We start from the raw sequence: 18,769 nt of genomic DNA, 5'->3' as shown, positions 1-18,769 counted from the left end.
AAACATGAATATTTACATTTGGCCTCAAGCAACTCTGTCCGCTTCATTCTCTGCCAACTCTCCACACAGCGGTTATCTGAAAAGTCAGACAGTTGTTAGTTGTTTGAAATTAAACCAACATAGCTATGTTAGGCCATGTTTGAATAAGGGGTATGGTGTATGTAAATAATGGGTGTTTATCCTGTTACGAATCTGAGATGACATTAGCTTGTTTGTATATTTGATAACTCTTACCTGTCATTGCTTTTCTGTTACGCTTTGCATAGTATCGCTCTTCCTTGTTGGCATGAAGCAAATAATTCATCTTTGGTAAGGAGGTTGTTTTCCACTTTAGAGATGTTCTGAAGTAGTGTGGATCAGATGTTTTGGAAGAGAAGGACAGCCAAATAACCGTAAACAATTGCTGGAGAATATGGAGCACTGTTTTAGTCTCTATAGTTTTGTCTCAGTTTTACTAGTGCAGGTCTACACTGAGCAGTTTAGTATCAGAAATCGTGATGCTGCCACAGCTCCGGGTGACATCATCATTGGAGGATTGTTCCCAATACATGAAAGTGTTAACGTTACCTTTGCAGAAGATGGCAGCGATACAAGGACATGTAACAGGTAACGTTTCACTCTGACATGTACTGTTAGGTGTGAGTTTAACATAGTGTGCACTTCCAATAAAAGCTGTAAGTGTTTGGGGGGGTTGCATATGATATGTGATTGCATCCTGCAGGTTCAGGACTCCTCTTCTGGTCCATTCTCTAATAATGGTGCAGGCAGTAGAGGAGATAAACAGGAGCCATAAGTTAGGGAACCTGACCCTGGGATATCAAATATTAGACTCCTGTGGCGATGTGACCACTGCCCTCCATACAATCCTCTCCTTCATGAGAGGAGGCAGAGGGGAGTTTCAGGACAACAAATGTAAGTCATAAGAAATCTGCCCTTATTAACATCCGTCACTAATTTTGCTGTTGATATAGTTCCAACCAATATTTTTAGGTAAAGTTGACAATAATGAAATCCCATGTTGGTCTAGTAACACTTTGTGTATCACGGCTGAGAATCAAGTCAATTCTGCCTACTACCAATATCATGTCATTAATAATAAAATCTAAATATTAACAATTTGAAAAACCTAATTTGCTGATTTGATTTTAAGAATTGTCTCATTATTTTGTCATATGCTTTGAGGACATGCTGTATGTTTGTTTGTTACACGGATACCAGGCTACATTCATTCACTTTACCTTGCTGTCTACTCAGGAAACTGAAACCTTATTAAAAGAAAAATTCAATTCACTTTTATATTGATTCAATTATCCATTGATTCCAAAGCATCAAATTAGGTTATGTGCTGTCAGTTTATGATAAAGAGAAATAACTGCATTACTATCATTAGAAGCACTAGTTGTGTTCTGGTGGTAACAGTTATTACTATAGAAATATATGTTTGATGAATAACTAAATGGATACTGATCTTGTGATGAAGGTATCGGTGCAAGGTTCCCCTCCCCACCTGTCATGGCTGTCATTGGTGATCACAACTCAGAGGTATCCATAGCGGTTGCTAGGCAACTCAACCTGGAGCACATCCCTCAGGTATGACTGCGCTGACAGAACTTTTCTTGATTCAAGTAAAGCTGTAAAATTTTGTTTGGTAGAGTTTTGCATCTATAACCTCAGAGCTGGGATCAAAATAGTAAAAAACAAAACAAAAACAACAACAGGTTCAGTTAAGGGGTCTATACTATGAAGGAAGTTCAACAGACTGACTTAAACATACTTTAAAGTTACAAACACAGGTTTGACCAAATTGAAACCTGCAATCAGGCCAATCAGCAAGATTTGTTAATGCCGGCCTGTTAATGCAGAGATGTGCGCAATCCCTTAAAAGGGGGCGTGTTGGCAAAGATGAGCCTAAGGTACAAGATGGTCATGTCAGAGGAGCTTGTGTGCAGATATTGTCCTATTTTTATGCTTCTATGTAAAGAACACTGAGCCATCCATGTCAAATAAACCTGGATTTGATTTGACTTCCTTCACAAAAAAAGTTATCTTCAGTGTCTTACTGTATCTTGTTCATAAGAAGTCACCTGTGATCAATACCTTAGACTAAGCATTATTCTCATCATTATTGTTTTAGATACAATCCTGGCAGTGTGAAATGCACGGCAAAGCAAGTCAGACTTGTAAATAAATACTGTATGCCTTCCGCAGAGAATCTGTAGCTTTGGCAAAAAACATCCTTGGGGAAATTAAGTTGATTTTGCTGCTATCTAAATATCCTCGCCACGCTTTTTACCGGGAAACCCCCTCAAGATATGTGAAGGGGATCCTGCAGGAACGCTGCTCCTATTTTCCAAACGCGGTGGTTGGTCAAGAGGCGGTGCTCCATGTTTCTGCGCAACTAAGCTCAACAAATTCTGCTCTGGACCAGAATTGCCATAGAGCATAAGCTACTGTGCTGACAGAGTGTGATCAGAAGTCAGTCAGCTTCATGACACAGAAAAATCTAACTTGATCTTCAACATAGCTGACAAACCCCTTACTCCTGCTCCATAGTATGGGCCCCAGGATTGGTGTAAAAGTAGAATTTACACCATCGTCTGCATAGTGTTGATATTTCACTCTGATTAAAATCTTCCTATCACAGATCAGTTATGGTGCAACCAGTGGTATACTGAGTGATAAAAACCGATTTCCAAACTTCATGCGAACAGCACCAGAAGATGATCACCAAGTTGATGCCATCATCCAAATTCTCAGAAAGAACAACTGGAACTGGATTGGTGTGGTGGCACCTGATGGAGACTATGGCCGCTATGCTCTTCAGCGCCTGGAGTATCATGCCGAAGAAAACAATATCTGCCTGGCTTTCACCTCTATACTTCCAGATGCTCTGGGTGACCAGACACTCATGAAGTACATCAACAATACAATCAAAAGCATTATTGACAATGAAAATGTCACAGTCATTGTGTCCTTTGCCAGACCACACCATATGAAGTATATTTTTGACAGTCTTCTTTACAATCAACAAGGTCGGGGGAAAGTTTGGGTAGCCAGTGACAACTGGTCACAATCAGGGGAGGCACTGGGGGACTGGTCATTAAATGATGTGGGAACAATCATTGGGATTACTCTTAAATATGGAAACACATCCAAGTTTGAGCAGTACCTCAGTAATCTCAATCCAGAGCCTGACAACCATCAGAACAATACATTCTTGCAAAAGTTTCTGCTGGAAATAAAACCAGGCGAGTCAGCCAATGAGGTGCTGAAGAAGAGCATATATCCATATGCTGTATTCAATGTGGGGATGGCTGTTAGAGCTGTTGCTCAGGCTGCAGCAGACCTCTGTGTTAACAAGGACTGTAAGACAAGACTGCAGCCTCTTGAGGTGAATAAACACACATGCTGTATACATATGCACTTCAGCATGATGAAACATCAATTGTAAAGTTCAATATCATCTGAGTCATGTAAGCGTCATGTAAGATTTTTCCAGCATGTTTCAAATCCTTTAACACTTGTTCTTTCAGTTTCTGGGAGCCTTACAGAAAGCCACATTTGACTTGGAAGGGCAAAACTACACTTTTGACAATCGGGGTGACCTCAACACAGGATATGAAATCGTCCTCTGGATACAAAATCAAGCAATGCTGGATGTGCAAAATGTTGTGGCTCATTACAGTACACAAGACAAGAAGATCACTTTCACCTCCAAGAGTGCAAGTGAAGAATTCCTCAATCTCACAGTAAATAATTACTTTCCATAGTGTTTCTTGTCTTTGATTTCTTAATTTCCTCCATTGAACAGACAGCTCTGTCATCTATGGTATATTGTTGTTCTACATAGTCAAACTTCACCACAATTCATATTTCAAACATCCTATCAATTCATTACATCACTTTTATTTATTTCAATGTTATATTGTTCCTACACTTCTCTAATGGATCATATTGCTCTTTAACGCATTCAAAAAAGCATGATGAGGAAAATGTGTTTGTTTCCGCAGAGAAATGTAACTTCCAGCTGCTCAGAAAGCTGTCGTCCTGGCTACGTGAAGCAGTCAGCTAAAGGTCAGCCAGTTTGCTGCTATCAGTGTCAGGCCTGCCCTGAGAACACCTTCTCCAATTATACAGGTGAGCCTGAGCTCCAACTCCTCATAATACTGAAACACAAATAATTTTCATTACTTAGATAATGCCGTCAATTCAGCATCAATAACTTTGGTGTCAAGCTTGAAAGATCATGATATCACTGACCATTGTTCTCTGCATCTAGACTCCACTAAGTGTAATCCATGTGATGCTGACAGCCATTACTCCGAGAGGGGACGTGCCTACTGTACCCAGAAGACAGCTGTCTTTCTGGATTGGACTGATATCTTTTGTGACGTACTGCTGGCATTTACAGCTCTGGGGGCACTGCTTTCCATTGTGGCTGGGATCGTCTTCATTGCTAGATGGAACACCCCAGTTGTCCGTGCCTCTGTGGGCCCTATATCACTTCTTCTGCTCTTGTCTCTCTTGGGTACCTTTGTGAGCGTGATTATATTTGTTGGGAGGCCCAATCCGTTACAGTGTAAAGCACGGCAAGTACTATTTGGCTTGAGCTTCACCTTGTGTATTTCATGTATCCTGGTCAAGTCCTATAAAATCATCTTGGCCTTTGAGTTTGACCCCAACCTTCACAGGGTTCTGAAGAAACTCTACATGCCCTATATCATCATTGGGATGTGTGTGTCCCTTCAAGTAGTCATCTGTGCCCTGTGGCTAATACTCCAGCCTCCAAAGCCCAAGTGGAATTCTCTGCCAGAAAAACAGTTGCGTCTGTTAGAGTGTGATGAGAGATCACTTCCTGCATTTGGAGCCATGCTAAGCTACATTGCCATTTTAGCTCTCATTGGCTTTGGCTTTGCTTTCAAGGGCAGGAATCTCCCCAACAATTACAATGAAGCAAAGTTCATCACATTTGGAATGCTCATTTATTTCATCAGTTGGATCATCTTTGGTCCAGTGTTTTTCACAGTCAAGGGCAAGTACCTTGCAGCTGTGGAAATGGTTGTTATTCTCTTCTCAGCCTATGGCATTCTGTTTTGTCACTTCTTGCCAAAGTGTTACATCATTCTGTGCAAGAAAGAAGCAAACACAGTACTTGCATTCCGGCAGGATATCAGGAGCTTTTCCATGGGTGACGTCCATGATGAGGATAAGAAGGATCAGTGTTCTTCCTCATCCTAACCTGTAGGGCTCCAAAACCCTGCTTTTGAGATGGACCTGCCATCACCAAACTTACAATCAGACCAGAATTTAGTCATAAGACCATCAAACTCTCCAGACTATCCACTTTCTGCACACTCTGCGCCGCTGCCCTGAATGCTACTGAATCAAAATGTTTTTGGTCACAATCACAGGCTGCTGAGGAAAAAAATGTAAGCTTGCCAGCATTCTCACGTAAAATGCAAGGAAATACATGGCATTATGCTGATGTAATGCTGAACTAACACCCAAAACAGCCACGTAAATCAGAAAGTCAGTCAATATGAAAAGCATCTACCTTTGCTGTAGTTTATTAGCAGGAAAGTAGAAATTTCCATGGTGTTATTCTGGATCAGTGTGGAAATGATTTTTTGTTAATATGTTATGTATGTATTCATTTGTATATCTGATTGTTTCTTTCCTTTGTCTCCCATGAAATTACTGAGATTTGCGGTGAAGGCAATGATTTGTGTTGAAAATAAACTTATCTTGAAGCCAAATAAGTCTTGTCATCAACTAGCATCTTCAAGATTTAATGCATTAAACCAGGTATGATATGAACATTTTCAGGAAGAGGAACAGTTGTTTGTGCGTCTTGTGCTTCTTGTCAACGTTTATTTCTCTTCCTTGTAGGAAGGGAAGTAAGATAATAACTGCATGGTGTGAGCATGTGTGAGGTAGTGACAAAATCCAGTGGCACTGTTGCAATAGAACTGATACTTTCACGTTTGACTCAGAGGCTTTGAGAAAGTTATTTCAGGTCCATTCATATTGACAGTGGCATCAAGCCATTTTATGTTTGGGGACCACTTAGGAAACATGTGTAGGTGTAGGTGAGACTGTGTGTGTAGGTGCATGAAAGTATATTTGCTCAAGAGAGACAAAGGAGCATCTAGAGAGGACAGAAAATCTGAACGCCATAAAACACCGGAGTAGCTGATAATTTGAAGGTGTGCCAGTAAACATCTTATATCTTATCTCATCTTATATCTTGTCTTTTTTATCACTACTATAATTGGAGCGCGCATATGGATATGTATGTGTGTGCGTATGAACGTGAATAAAACAACCACCATTCCTCCAATTCCCTCCAAACTTGACAGAAACATTAGTTCAGGGGTCCGGCTTTTGCATTACAGCAGGGTCAGAAAGGAAAATTGGAGATTGTCTGTTTGTTTGTATAGAGTTGCGTAATTGTTGGCAAGAAGCTCCACCTTGACAGAAATTATGAACGTCCCTTCACCTTTGCCAGTTGGCATTTCCCTGTCAAGCTGGATTCCACAGTAAACATTAACAAAGGTCAGGGTTAAGAAAATGAGTGAGTTGGCATCCGCCTCCCTGTGATGTCTACAAACTCAGTTTCCCTGAATTAGCAGAATTCGCTCTGTCACATGCTGAATCATGCTCCAGCAAAAACATGAATTTGATTTCGAAAACCAGTAACCAGGAACCTTCTGTAATGATAGTTTTGAGGGGGGAATCACAAAACACATCTGAAGGAATTAAATTAAAATGTTTGAAAATTCAGGAAATGTGGCCTCAGGCAGATCCAATGTAGGAAACATGAATATTTACATTTGGCCTCAAGCAACTCTGTCCGCTTCATTCTCTGCCAACTCTCCACACAGCGGTTATCTGAAAAGTCAGACAGTTGTTAGTTGTTTGAAATTAAACCAACATAGCTATGTTAGGCCATGTTTGAATAAGGGGTATGGTGTATGTAAATAATGGGTGTTTATCCTGTTACGAATCTGAGATGACATTAGCTTGTTTGTATATGATGACAACATTTGATAACTCTTACCTGTCATTGCTTTTCTGTTTACGCTTTGCATAGTATCTCTCTTCCTTGTTGGCATGATGCAAATGATTCATATTTGGTAAGGAGGTTGTTTTCCACTTTAGAGATGTTCTCCAAGATGTTCTGAAGTAGTGTGGATCAGATGTTTTGGAAGAGAAGGACAGCCAAATAACCGTAAACAATTGCTGGAGAATATGGAGCACTGTTTTAGTCTCTATAGTTTTGTCTCAGTTTTACTAGTGCAGGTCTACACTGAGCAGTTTAGTATCAGAAATCGTGATGCTGCCACAGCTCCGGGTGACATCATCATTGGAGGATTGTTCCCAATACATGAAAGTGTTCACGTTACCTTTGCAGAAGATGGCAGCGATACAAGGACATGTAACAGGTAACGTTTCACTCTGACATGTACTGTTAGGTGTGAGTTTAACATAGTGTGCACTTCCAATAAAAGCTGTAAGTGTTTGGGGGGGTTGCATATGATATGTGATTGCATCCTGCAGGTTCAGGACTCCTCTTCTGGTCCATTCTCTAATAATGGTGCAGGCAGTGGAGGAGATAAACAGGAGCCATAAGTTAGGGAACCTGGCCCTGGGATATCAAATATTAGACTCCTGTGGCGATGTGACCACTGCCCTCCAGACAATCCTCTCCTTAATGAGAGGAGGCAGAGGGGAGTTTCAGGACAACAAATGTAAGCCATAAGAAATCTGCCATCACCAAACTTACAATCAGACCAGAGTTTAGTCATGAGACCATCAAACTCTCCAACTATCCACTTTCTGCACACTCTGCGCCACTGCCTGGAATGCTACAGAATCAAAGGGTTTTTGGTCACAATCACAGGCTGCTGAGGAGAAATTCAAGCTGGCCAGCATTCTACAATGAAATGCAAGGAAATACATTGATGCAAGCTTTGATATTAGTGGCATTATGCTGATGTAATGCTGTACTAACACCCTAAACATCCACCGAAATCAGATAGTAAGTCAATATGAAAGCATCTACCTTTGCTGTAGTTTATTAGCAGGAAAGCAGAAATCTCCATCGGTTATTCTGGATCAGTGTGGAAATTATTATTTGTTAATCTGTTGTGTGTGCAATACATGTATTGTCTGAATTTTTCTTTCCTTTGTCTCCCATGAAATTACTGAGATCTGCGGTGATGGCAATGATTCGTGTTGAAAATAAACTTGTCTTGAAGCCAAATAAGTCTTTCAGAGTCATCAACAAGCATCTTCAAGATTTAATACATTATATCACTATATGATATGAACATTTTCTTCAATTTACAGGAAGAGGAACAGTTGATTGTGTGTCATGTTGTTCTGAGAAGAGATTACCAATACAATATGTGTGACAACCATCAACATCCGTGCCCCGCATGTTTGAATAGGAGGACATGGCGTCTTTTCTGCTTCAGTGCAACTTCTTGTCAGCGTTTATTTCTCTTCCTTGTAGGGAGGGAAGTAGGACAATAACTGCGTGATCCATGTGTGAGGTAGTGACAAAATCCGGTGGCGCTGTTGCAATACAACTGATAATATCACGATTGACTCAGAGGCTTTGAGAAAGTTATTTCAGGTCCATGTCATGCTGGGGTCTCTTGTTTGTCCAAGAAAATACATTATACACCACACTAAAATTCCTATCGTCCATCTCTACAGAAATTCCCCCAACAAAGGAGTCTATAACTCTGGGTGACATAAATAAAATCAGAGCAGATCAGTGTCCTGCCCGCATTTAACCCACCAAAGTAGACCAATAGTATGAGCTATTGTAGAAAATGACCCCTCTGTTCTGTCCTTCCCCCAGTTTCCAACAGTTACCAGAACATCAGGCGTGGTGGAGAGAATCATGATTGTTCCAAAAAATAAAATAATACAACAGCCATATCAGCCGGCAAAATCAAAGAAGGATATTATTCATAGTGACAGTGGCATCAAGCCATTTTACGTTTGGGGAACACTAAGGAAATGGCAAATAATGTGTGTGTAGGTGCATTAAAGTACATTTGCTTAAGAGAGAGAGAAAGGAGCATCTGGAGAGGACAGAAAATCTGACTTGTTATAACACACAGATAAAGCAGACGGCTTGAAGGTGTGCCATCATCTTATCTTTTCTTATACTACTATAATTGCGAGTGCATGTGGGTATATACATGTGTGTAAAAGCACCATTCCGCCAATTCCCTCCTAACTTGACAGAAACATTAGTTCATGGGTCCGGCATTTGCATAGAGCACTTCCAAATTCATTCAAATGGAATTATATTTTTCATTTGATTCACCAAATTATTGTAGTGAGAGACGTGACTGGAACCACAGTCGATACGAAGAGACATGAACCATCCTAGCACCATCCTTATACACAAACGAAAATTAACTATGTACATCACTTAATGGTCACCATGCACGAAAAGATCAGTTGGAAAGCACAAGTACTGACATGTAGCCTCAGGCAGATTTAATGTAGGAAACTGGAATATTAACATGTGGCTCCACTGACTTGGTCTCCTAAATTCTCTAGCAACTCCACAAAGCGGTTTTCTGAAAAGTCAGATAACTAAGCCAACATGGCCATGTTAGGCCATGTCTGAGTAAGGGCTATGGGGTGTGTAAATAATGGCCGTTTATCCTATTACTGAGGCACGAACCTGAGATGACATTAGCAACGTACATTACTCCATGAAAAGGCCACATTTGACTAGCATTGTTTGTATATGATCACTATATTCGATAAGTTGTACCTACTGTTTATCTGTTGTACTTTGCATAGTATCTCGCTTCCTTGTTGGCATGATGCAAATAATTCATCTTTAGAAAGGGGCTTGTTATATTACTTCAGAGATGTTCTCCAAGGTGTTCTGAAGTAGTGTGCATCAGATTTTGGGGTAGAGAAGGACAACTCATAACTATATGCAATTGCTGGAGAATATGGAGCACTGTTTTAGTTTCTATAGTTTTGTCTCAGTTTTATTAGTGCAGGTCTACGCTGAGCAGTTTAATATTAGAAATCTTGATGCTGCCACAGCACCGGGTGACATCATCATTGGAGGTTTATTCCCAATACACAAAAGTGTTGACGTTACCTCTGCAGAAGATGGCAGCGAAACAAGGACGTGTAACAGGTAACGTTTCACTCTGACATGTACTGTTAGGTGTGAGTTTAACATAGTGTGCACTTCCAATAAAGGCCGTATGTGTGTGTGTGTGTGGGGGGGGGTTGCAAATGATATGTGATTGCATCCAGCAGGTTGAGCACTCCTTTTCTGGTCCATTCTCTAATGATGGTGCAGGCGGTGGAGGAGATAAACAGGAGCCATAAGTTAGGGAACCTGACCCTGGGATATCAAATATTAGACTCCTGTGGCGATGCGACCACTGCCCTCCAGAGAATCCTCTCCTTCATGCGAGGCGGCAGAGGGGAGTTTCATGACAACAAATGTAAGTCAAAAATCCTAGTGAATACAAGTTTCAACCCCTCGTTTTAGGTAAAGTTGACAATAATATATTCACATGTTGTTGTTAATTCTACCTACTATTAACATCATCAAAAATGAAATCTAAATATTAACAATTTCAAAAACCTTATTTGCCGTTTTGAATGTAAGAGTTGGCTGATTAATTTATTTGCGGTGAGGACATGTTTGTTTGTTACACCGATATCAGGCTACATTCACTTACTTTACCGTGCTGTCTGCTCAGGAAACTGAAACTTCATTAAAAAACTAAAAGAATTTGATCAAATTGACTAATGATTCCAAAGCATCAAATTAGGTTATGTGCTGTCAGTTTATGATAACGAGAAATAACTGCATTAATATCATTAGTAGCAGAAGTTGTTGTTCTGGTGGTAACAGTTATTACTATAGAAATATATGTTTGATGAATAACTAAATGCATACTGATCTTTTGATGAAGGTATCGGTGCAAGGTTCCCCTCCCCACCTGTAATGGCTATCATTGGTGATTTCAACTCAGAGGTATCCATAGCGGTTGCTAGGCAACTCAACCTGGAGCACATCCCTCAGGTATGACTGCGCTGACAGAACTTTTCTTGATTCAAGTAAAGCTGTAAAATTTTGGTTGGTAGAGTTTTGCATCCATAAACCTCAGAGCTGGGATCATAATTGTAATAATAAAAAATTAAGTTGTCTATACTTTGAAGGGAGTTCAACAGACCTTGGTCTTGTTTGTGTAAGCTTGCTTGACAAAATCGGAACCTTGCAATCAGGCTTTGTCGACATCATGACACCACTAATCTGCAAGATTTCTTAATACCTGCTTTGTTAATTCAGTGACTTGCGCACTCCCTTAAAAGGCGGCGTGTCTTCAAAGACGAGCCTATAGGAACAAGGTGGAACAGTCAAGTGCAGATATACTGTATAATTGACGTCAGGGAAGCTTGTGTGTGCATATTACATATATATTTTTATACACTGAGCCATTCATGTCAAACGCACATTAAATAAAGCTGGTTGTCGTCAGTGTCATTGCTGTAGCTTGTTGAAGTTGTTTAAGTTCACCTGTGATCAATACCCTTAGACAAAGCATTTTCCTCATCATTACTGTTTTAGTTGCAATCCCCACAGTGTGAAAAGCAGGTAAGACATGTACACAAATACTTAATCCCTTCTGCCGAAAATCTGTAGCGTTTCCAAAGACTATTCTTGGGGAAATAAAGTATTTTTTGCTGCTTTCTAAATATCCTCGCCACGCTTTATGTCTGGAATCCCCCTACAGATTTGTGAAGGGGATCCTGCAGGAACGGTGATGCTATTTTCCAAACTAGGTGATTGGTCAAGAGGCGATGCTTGATTTTTCTGCCCAGCTGAGCTCCAACAAATTCTGCTCCGGATCAGAATTGCAATCAAGCATCAGTTATCGCGTTGACAGAGTGAGATCAGAAGTCAGTCAGCTACATGACAAGCGAAAAATCAGACTTGAGCATCAACATAGCTGACTTACCCCTTAATCGTGCTTTGTAGTATAGGCCCCAGGATTACTGTAAAGGTAGAATTAACACCATAGTCTGCATACTGTTGATATTTCACTCTGATTGTTCTTCATTTCACAGATAAGTTATGGTGCAACCAGTGGTCTACTGAGTGATAAAACACGTTTTCCAAACTTTATGCGAACAGTACCAGCGGTTGATCACCAAGTTGATGCCATCATCCAAATTCTCAAAAAGAACAACTGGAACTGGATTGGTGTGGTGGCACCTGATGGTGACTATGGCCGCTATGCTCTTCAGCACATGGAGAATGAAGCCGAAGAAAACAACATCTGTCTGGCTTTCACCTCTATACTTCCAGAGTTTCTTGATGACCAGACACTCATGAAGTACATCAACAATGCAATCAAAAACATTTTAAGGAATGAAAATGTCAGGGTCATTGTGTCCTTTGCCACACCACACCATATGAAGAATATTTTTGACGGTCTTCTCCGCAATCCACAAGGCCAAGGGAAAGTTTGGGTAGCCAGTAACAATTGGTCACAATCAGGGGAGGTACTGGGGAACTGGTCATTGGATGATATAGGAACGATCATTGGGGTTACTCATAAAAATGGAAACACATCTAAGTTTAAGCAGTACCTCAGTAACGTTGATCCAGACCCTGACTACCATCAGAACAATACATTCTTGCGAAGGTTTCTGCTGAAACACAAGACAAAGCAGCAGCAACAGAGGTTTGAATGGAATGTAAGGCTGGAGAAAACAGGAAGGGCCAGTACAACACAAGGAAATTTCAGCATTGAACTCAACCGTGCTCTCAAGCCGGTGAAAAAAGGGAAGCAAAAAAAAACAGGCGAGTCAGCCAATGAGGTGCTGAAGAAGAGCATACATCCGTATGCTGTATTCAGTGTTGGGATGGCTGTTAGAGCTGTTGCTCAGGCTGCAGCAGACCTCTGTGTTAACAGGGACTGTAAAACAGGACTGCAGCCTCTTGAGGTGAATAAACACACATGCTGTATACATATACACTTCAGCATGATGAAACTTTAAATGTAAAGTTCCATATCATAAGATGCATCTGAGTCATGTAAGGGTAAGATTTCCAGTATGTTTCAAATACTTTAACGCTTCTTCTTTCAGTTTCTGGGAGCCTTACAGAAAGCCACATTTGACTTGGAAGGGCAAAACTACACTTTTGACAATCGGGGTGACCTCAACACAGGATATGAAATCATCCTCTGGAGGCAAAATCAAGCAATGCTGGATGTGCAAAATGTTGTGGCTCATTACAGTATACAAAACAAGAACATCACTTTCACCTCACCAAGTGCAAGACAAGAATTCCTCAATCTCACAGTAAACAATTACTTTCATTTCCTTCTTTGAACAACTCCGTCCTCTATATCGTTGTCCTCTACAGAGTCACACTTCACCACACTGTATATATACAATTTCTGTGTTATATTGTTCCTACACTTCTCTAATGGATCATATTGCTCTTTAACGCATTCAAAAAAGCATGATGAGGAAAATGTGGTTGTTTCCACAGGGAAATGTAACTTCCAGCTGCTCAGAAAGCTGTCATCCTGGCTACGTGAAGCAGTCAGCTAAAGGTCAGCCAGTTTGCTGCTATCAGTGTCAGGCCTGCCCTGAGAACACCTTCTCCAATTATACAGGTGAGCCTGAGCTCCAACTCCTCATAATACTGAAACACAAATAATTTTCATTACTTAGATAATGCCGTCAATTCAGCATCAATAACTTTGGTGTCAAGCTTGAAAGATCATGATATCACTGACCATTGTTCTCTGCATCTAGACTCCACTAAGTGTAATCCATGTGATGCTGACAGCCATTACTCTGAGAGGGGAAGTGCCTACTGTACCCAGAAGACAGCTGTCTTTCTGGATTGGACTGATATCTTTTGTGATGTACTGCTGGCATTTACAGCTCTGGGGGCACTGCTTTCCATTGTGGCTGGGATCGTCTTCATTGCTAGATGGAATACCCCAGTTGTCCGTGCCTCTGTGGGCCCTATATCACTTCTTCTGCTCTTGTCTCTCTTGGGTACCTTTGTGAGCGTCATCATATTTGTTGGGAGGCCCAATCCGTTACAGTGTGAAGCACGCCAAGTACTATTTGGCTTGAGCTTCACCTTGTGTATTTCATGTATCCTGGTCAAGTCCTATAAAATAATCTTGGCCTTTGAGTTTGACCCCAGCCTTCACAGGGTTCTGAAGAAACTCTACAAGCCCTATATCATCATCGGGATGTGTGTGTCCCTTCAAGTAGTCATCTGTGCCCTGTGGCTAATATTCCAGCCTCCAAAGCCCAAGTGGAATTCTCTGCCAGAAAAACAGTTGCGTCTGTTAGAGTGTGATGAGAGACCATTTGCTGCATTTGGAGCCATGCTAAGCTACATTGCCTTTTTAGCTCTCATTGGCTTTGGCTTTGCTTTCAAGGGCAGGAATCTCCCCAACAGTTACAATGAAGCAAAGTTCATCACATTTGGAATGCTCATTTATTTCATCAGTTGGATCATCTTTGTTCCAGTGTTTTTCACAGTCAAGGGCAAGTACCTTGCAGCTGTGGAAATGGTTGTTATTCTCTTCTCAGCCTATGGCATTCTGTTTTGTCACTTCTTGCCAAAGTGTTACATCATTCTGTGCAAGAAAGAAGCAAACACAGTACTTGCATTCCGGCAGGATATCAGGTGTTATACCATGGGTGTCATCTATGATGACAATGGGAAGATTCTGTGCTCATCATCATCAAAACCTGTAGGGCTCCAAAACCCTGCTTTTGAGATGGACCAACGATCAATAACCCGCCTTCAGAGCAGAGTTTAGTCCTGAGGTCAACAAACTCTCCAGACTGTCCACTTTCTCCAGACTCTGCCCCATCGCCAGAATGCTATTGAATCAAAGCATTTTAGTCACAATCACAGGCGGCTGCAGAGAAATCCAAGCTTACCAGCATTCCCAAAGTGAAATGGGATTTTTTTCCCCCCGTCTTATCTTTTCATGACCCTTCTGTGCACTCCTTCCCCCACGTTTCGACAAGAATTAGCAGCCTATCAGGCGTAGCGGAGAGAATCTGGATTGTTCCACATTTGAGACATCACAGGAGATGTGTTGTTGTGGTTTGTAGGACAGAGCATTGCTAACCAATGTCACGGGCCCCTATCAGATCTGCCAGTGGTCAAATTAACGAGTCCAATGCAATTAGTCATTGAATTTACTAAGATTCTGTGGTTCCTCTGTGTGCTCTCTTATTCTCTCTCTTTCTCTCTCTCTCTTGCTCTCTGGTGATTTTCTGTTTATCTGTTGTGGTCTTGACTGTTCATTTCTGCATCCTGTGTCTTGCTGTGCAAATCTGTGTGTTTCTCTGTCTGGATGTTAATGTGTACTGTTGTCAGTGTGTATATACACCAACATCAATCTATCCATCCATTCATGTGTGTGTTTGTGCGCGCTCGTGCACGTACATAGTGACTGTTCATGCCTCACTGTGGGATGCGTTGATTAGCGCTCACTGCGGCTCAGCTCCCAGTTGTCCTTGTGGCAGGCTGCTGATTGAAACCAATCAGGCTTGCGATGGCCTCATCGCAGTGACCCCTCACCCCTCCCACCCCCGGCCTAATCACCTGCTGATTGGCCCACGCAGGGCCCCCTCCCTTTGGCACGGAAGGTTAATTTGAGCGGCGGATGAAGGCTCCAGGAGGGAATAGGAACGTGCGCTGGGTGATATTGCATGGATATAGCTCACCTGTCAATCACACCCACTTAAAGGGAGCAGCGTGGGGGGGGCTCAGCCAAGCAGGAAGGAAGGAGAGGAAATAAGGAGGAAAGATAGTCCTGCTCTAGCAATCTGGGCTCTGCTTTTCCCTTTGGAATCAGTTTGCATGCAGTGCATTGATATATACTGTATATATTTACCCCAGTGTTGGGGAAGATACTTTGAATTGGATAGCTTTTCAAGCTACAATCTAATCATGATTTAGAGTAGTTTAGATGCAGCCAAGCTTCATTCTTAAAATGCCTCGAGACTCTACAAAATATAATGGTTTTCATTTATACATTTACAAAAATGGGTCACAGTTTGTTTTTTATTTCTTGCTTGTAGTTGCAGAAATCAGTAATTTGAGTAAATTCACCATAGTATCACTTTCTTGATGCTAGGAAAATAAACTCACTACATTGAAGCAACTTCAAGAACATTTTGCTCTAACTTAGAATGCTGTTTGAATAATGTGTTGTTTAAATTGTTAAGTTTGGATAATTCATATACTGTAAGTGGATAAAAATATACTACCCTGTACAGTAAGTCATATGTCAATAGCTGTAGTGTAGAAGTTAAACCAGAGGGTGGCAGTGTCGCACTGAGTTGTGTAATGAAAGGTGTACTTCACCTCACTTTGCTTTACTACCAACTTTTCTGTTGTCATCCTCTGGGTCTGTGTGCCTACATTATTATATGTACTACAGCCTTGTGTTGCGGTGTGTTTTAATATTTGGATTGCTCTCCTAGAGGAAAAAGGCCAGTTTTATCTGTAAGTGCTGTAAAATGGTGTACGTTAGGTCACATCAATGTCTTATGTTGTCATGCACTTGACAGTTTTGAAGGAAATTTATCAAAGTGTAATAAAAGCAGTAACAATAAATGAGTAAGTAAAACAGAAGTCAACCAAACATTTTCACCTTCAACATATAGACGATGACAGCACACACCTTCCCCCAAACCAGCCAAACTCTCCTGAGCCATTCACCATGTCAGTTCAGAGATTTCACCTTATCCTTGCGTGTGTGTGTGTGTGTGTGTGTGTGTGTGTGCAGTTTGTGGCAGGTTCTTCTCCCTCCTAGTCTCTTGTGGGTAGAATAATGTTGCCAGATTACCATATCATTACCATATTATTTCCATGTCATTATTAGACTTCTGCCTACAATATGTGTGTCTGTGTACGTGTGTTTGTGTTTGTGTGAGAGTGTGTGCATACAATTGTGTGCGTGTGTGTGTGCGAATTTTGCATCAGATCTTTAACTGTTTCTCCATACACACATGGTCATTCCCCCAAAGGGATACACACATCTGTCTGACATGCTCCCTGTTTTTCACTGTCATAGACTATCTCTCAATCTCTGTTCCACACCATGTAAGCACATCATAATTCTCACTAATTTGTCACTCAAAATCCTTGTTCCCTTTACAAAATTAAACCATTAAACATTTAAAAGGTAAGCGGTATGAAGAATCTCTTCACCCGACCAACTATGCATCTTTCCCATCACACACATGAAGCGCCAAACCCATGTAGCTGTTTAAGTGAAGAGTTTAAATGATGACGCCATGTTGCCGTGCTGTGGGCGGGGCCTGGGTACTTTTATGGCAGTAACCTGTATCAATTTAAAATGATGAATACTCTTTTTATATTGTATCTAAATGAATCACATCGTGGTGAAAAACAAGAAATGTTTATTCCTGTCATATGTCCCACTAAGATACAAATCACTCACTAACGATCACGACACAAACTTACTTTGAATGCTATGCTAACCGCGATTAGCATAGCATTTCAGACTGAGCTGCAGCACCTGTGTTTCCCGCCCCTTCGCCGTCACATTGACGTGTGATTGGCTGGATCAGACACGACATCCAATCACAGTAAAGGGACGGTTGTCAATCTTAATTCAGGTAAACTCTGTAAATTGTGAGTCAGCTAACCACAACCAAACTCCTATACGCCCTATCAAAATAAAATAACAGGAGATATTTACTCTTTGTTTTTAGCAACTTTTAATCAATCAGTGTTTTTCACAACATTCTTAAACCAGATGAACTAGTACAAGTATCTTTCAAACATTTCATTAATTAAATTATGTAGTCAGAATCAGAATCATTTTTATTGTCAAGTCAGTTTTGACTCAAAAGGAATTTGCTTTGGTGTTTGGTGCAATAAAAATATGTGAAAAAATATTAAGAAACAATATATTAAGAGAAAAAATAATGTAATCACTGGGTGACACACATATGAAACAGTAACATACGTGAGACCAGAGAAATACAGACTCACACATTTGGTCAATAACAGCCCTTATTATTGACCTCATAGGCCCATAGAGAACCAGAGCACCTTATGGATCCATGTTCAATACATGTTCATCATTAGGTGCATTCATCATGACATTACAAACAAACTATGTTGGGCAGAGCTCAGTGGTCCAGCATTTAAAATAGTGTGTTACACATTAGCAAATATTTTCGCTTAACAATGTCATGGAACCAGATGACACACATGTAACGCCCTTTCCTTGGAGCACTGCCTGCTACCAGTAGCACACAGCAAACTACTTGGCGAGGTCAAACAAGCTTCAGTAATGGACCAACAAAATGCCCACTTCTGTAATACAGTGAGTCAGCCATTCTGGCTCCAGTTGCAAACCCACAAAGTCAGCCATTTTGGGTCTGCAGCTGCCAGAGAGAGCCCATTTAGCGAGGGGAGCATGTTTGGGGTCGCGCCCTTGTTTACATGGGGAGCTGGAGCTGATGGTTTTAAAATGGCGTCCAGATGGTGACAGAAGCTTGATTGCAGCAGAGGGGGCTTGTGTGTCCCGCCCACTCCTGCTGTCCAGCTACTTTAGCTAAAGCTGCATCTCTCTATCTGCTCCCTCTATCATCTATCTGCTGCTACTCTTTTATCACTCCCTCCTCTCTCCAACGCTGCGCTGAGCTATTAGTGTGTGTTTCCTCT

General features: G+C 41.1%; 2 protein-coding genes across 3 annotated transcripts; both read left to right on the top strand.

Annotated features, from left to right (window-relative positions):
- The first annotated feature begins 277 nt into the window (after positions 1-277).
- Positions 278-5,603, top strand: LOC143008467 (G-protein coupled receptor family C group 6 member A-like). The gene is made up of 7 exons (XM_076160245.1): positions 278-606; positions 722-912; positions 1,481-1,590; positions 2,645-3,391; positions 3,534-3,749; positions 4,011-4,137; positions 4,280-5,603. The coding sequence occupies exons 1-7, from the start codon at positions 413-415 to the stop codon at positions 5,236-5,238; spliced, it is 2,544 nt and encodes an 847-aa protein (XP_076016360.1). The 5' UTR covers positions 278-412; the 3' UTR covers positions 5,239-5,603.
- A 4,322-nt stretch (positions 5,604-9,925) lies between these two features.
- On the top strand, positions 9,926-16,674 carry LOC143008469 (G-protein coupled receptor family C group 6 member A-like). Of its 2 annotated transcripts, XM_076160248.1 has the most exons (7): positions 9,926-10,186; positions 10,312-10,502; positions 10,980-11,089; positions 12,136-13,017; positions 13,162-13,377; positions 13,571-13,697; positions 13,840-16,674. In XM_076160248.1, the coding sequence occupies exons 1-7, from the start codon at positions 9,975-9,977 to the stop codon at positions 14,868-14,870; spliced, it is 2,769 nt and encodes a 922-aa protein (XP_076016363.1). In that variant the 5' UTR covers positions 9,926-9,974; the 3' UTR covers positions 14,871-16,674. The 2 variants fall into 2 exon arrangements, with proteins under 2 accessions (XP_076016363.1, XP_076016364.1); XM_076160249.1 differs by having other exon boundaries at positions 9,926-10,502.
- Positions 16,675-18,769: the final 2,095 nt, after the last annotated feature.

The sequence above is a fragment of the Genypterus blacodes genome, unplaced genomic scaffold, assembly GCF_046128005.1.
Source record: "Genypterus blacodes isolate CSIRO-AG114 ecotype Tasmania unplaced genomic scaffold, CSIRO-AGI_Gbla_v1 ptg000104l_1, whole genome shotgun sequence".
Taxonomy (NCBI): Eukaryota; Metazoa; Chordata; class Actinopteri; order Ophidiiformes; family Ophidiidae; genus Genypterus; species Genypterus blacodes.
Note: the sequence above shows the minus strand (reverse complement) of the source record. Positions and strands in the feature narration are given on the sequence as shown.

What these genes read in the sequence shown, in the direction of transcription:
- LOC143008469 (XM_076160248.1), top strand. Translation starts at nt 9,975, where the DNA reads ATGCAATTGCTGGAGAATATGGAGCACTGTTTTAGTTTCTATAGTTTT. An exon ending in GAAACAAGGACGTGTAACAG is followed by an intron (nt 10,187 to 10,311) that starts GTAACGTTTCAC and finishes TGCATCCAGCAG; the next exon opens with GTTGAGCACTCCTTTTCTGG. An exon ending in CACCTTCTCCAATTATACAG is followed by an intron (nt 13,698 to 13,839) that starts GTGAGCCTGAGC and finishes CTCTGCATCTAG; the next exon opens with ACTCCACTAAGTGTAATCCA.
- LOC143008467 (XM_076160245.1), top strand. Translation starts at nt 413, where the DNA reads ATGGAGCACTGTTTTAGTCTCTATAGTTTTGTCTCAGTTTTACTAGTG. An exon ending in GGAGTTTCAGGACAACAAAT is followed by an intron (nt 913 to 1,480) that starts GTAAGTCATAAG and finishes CTTGTGATGAAG; the next exon opens with GTATCGGTGCAAGGTTCCCC. An exon ending in CACCTTCTCCAATTATACAG is followed by an intron (nt 4,138 to 4,279) that starts GTGAGCCTGAGC and finishes CTCTGCATCTAG; the next exon opens with ACTCCACTAAGTGTAATCCA.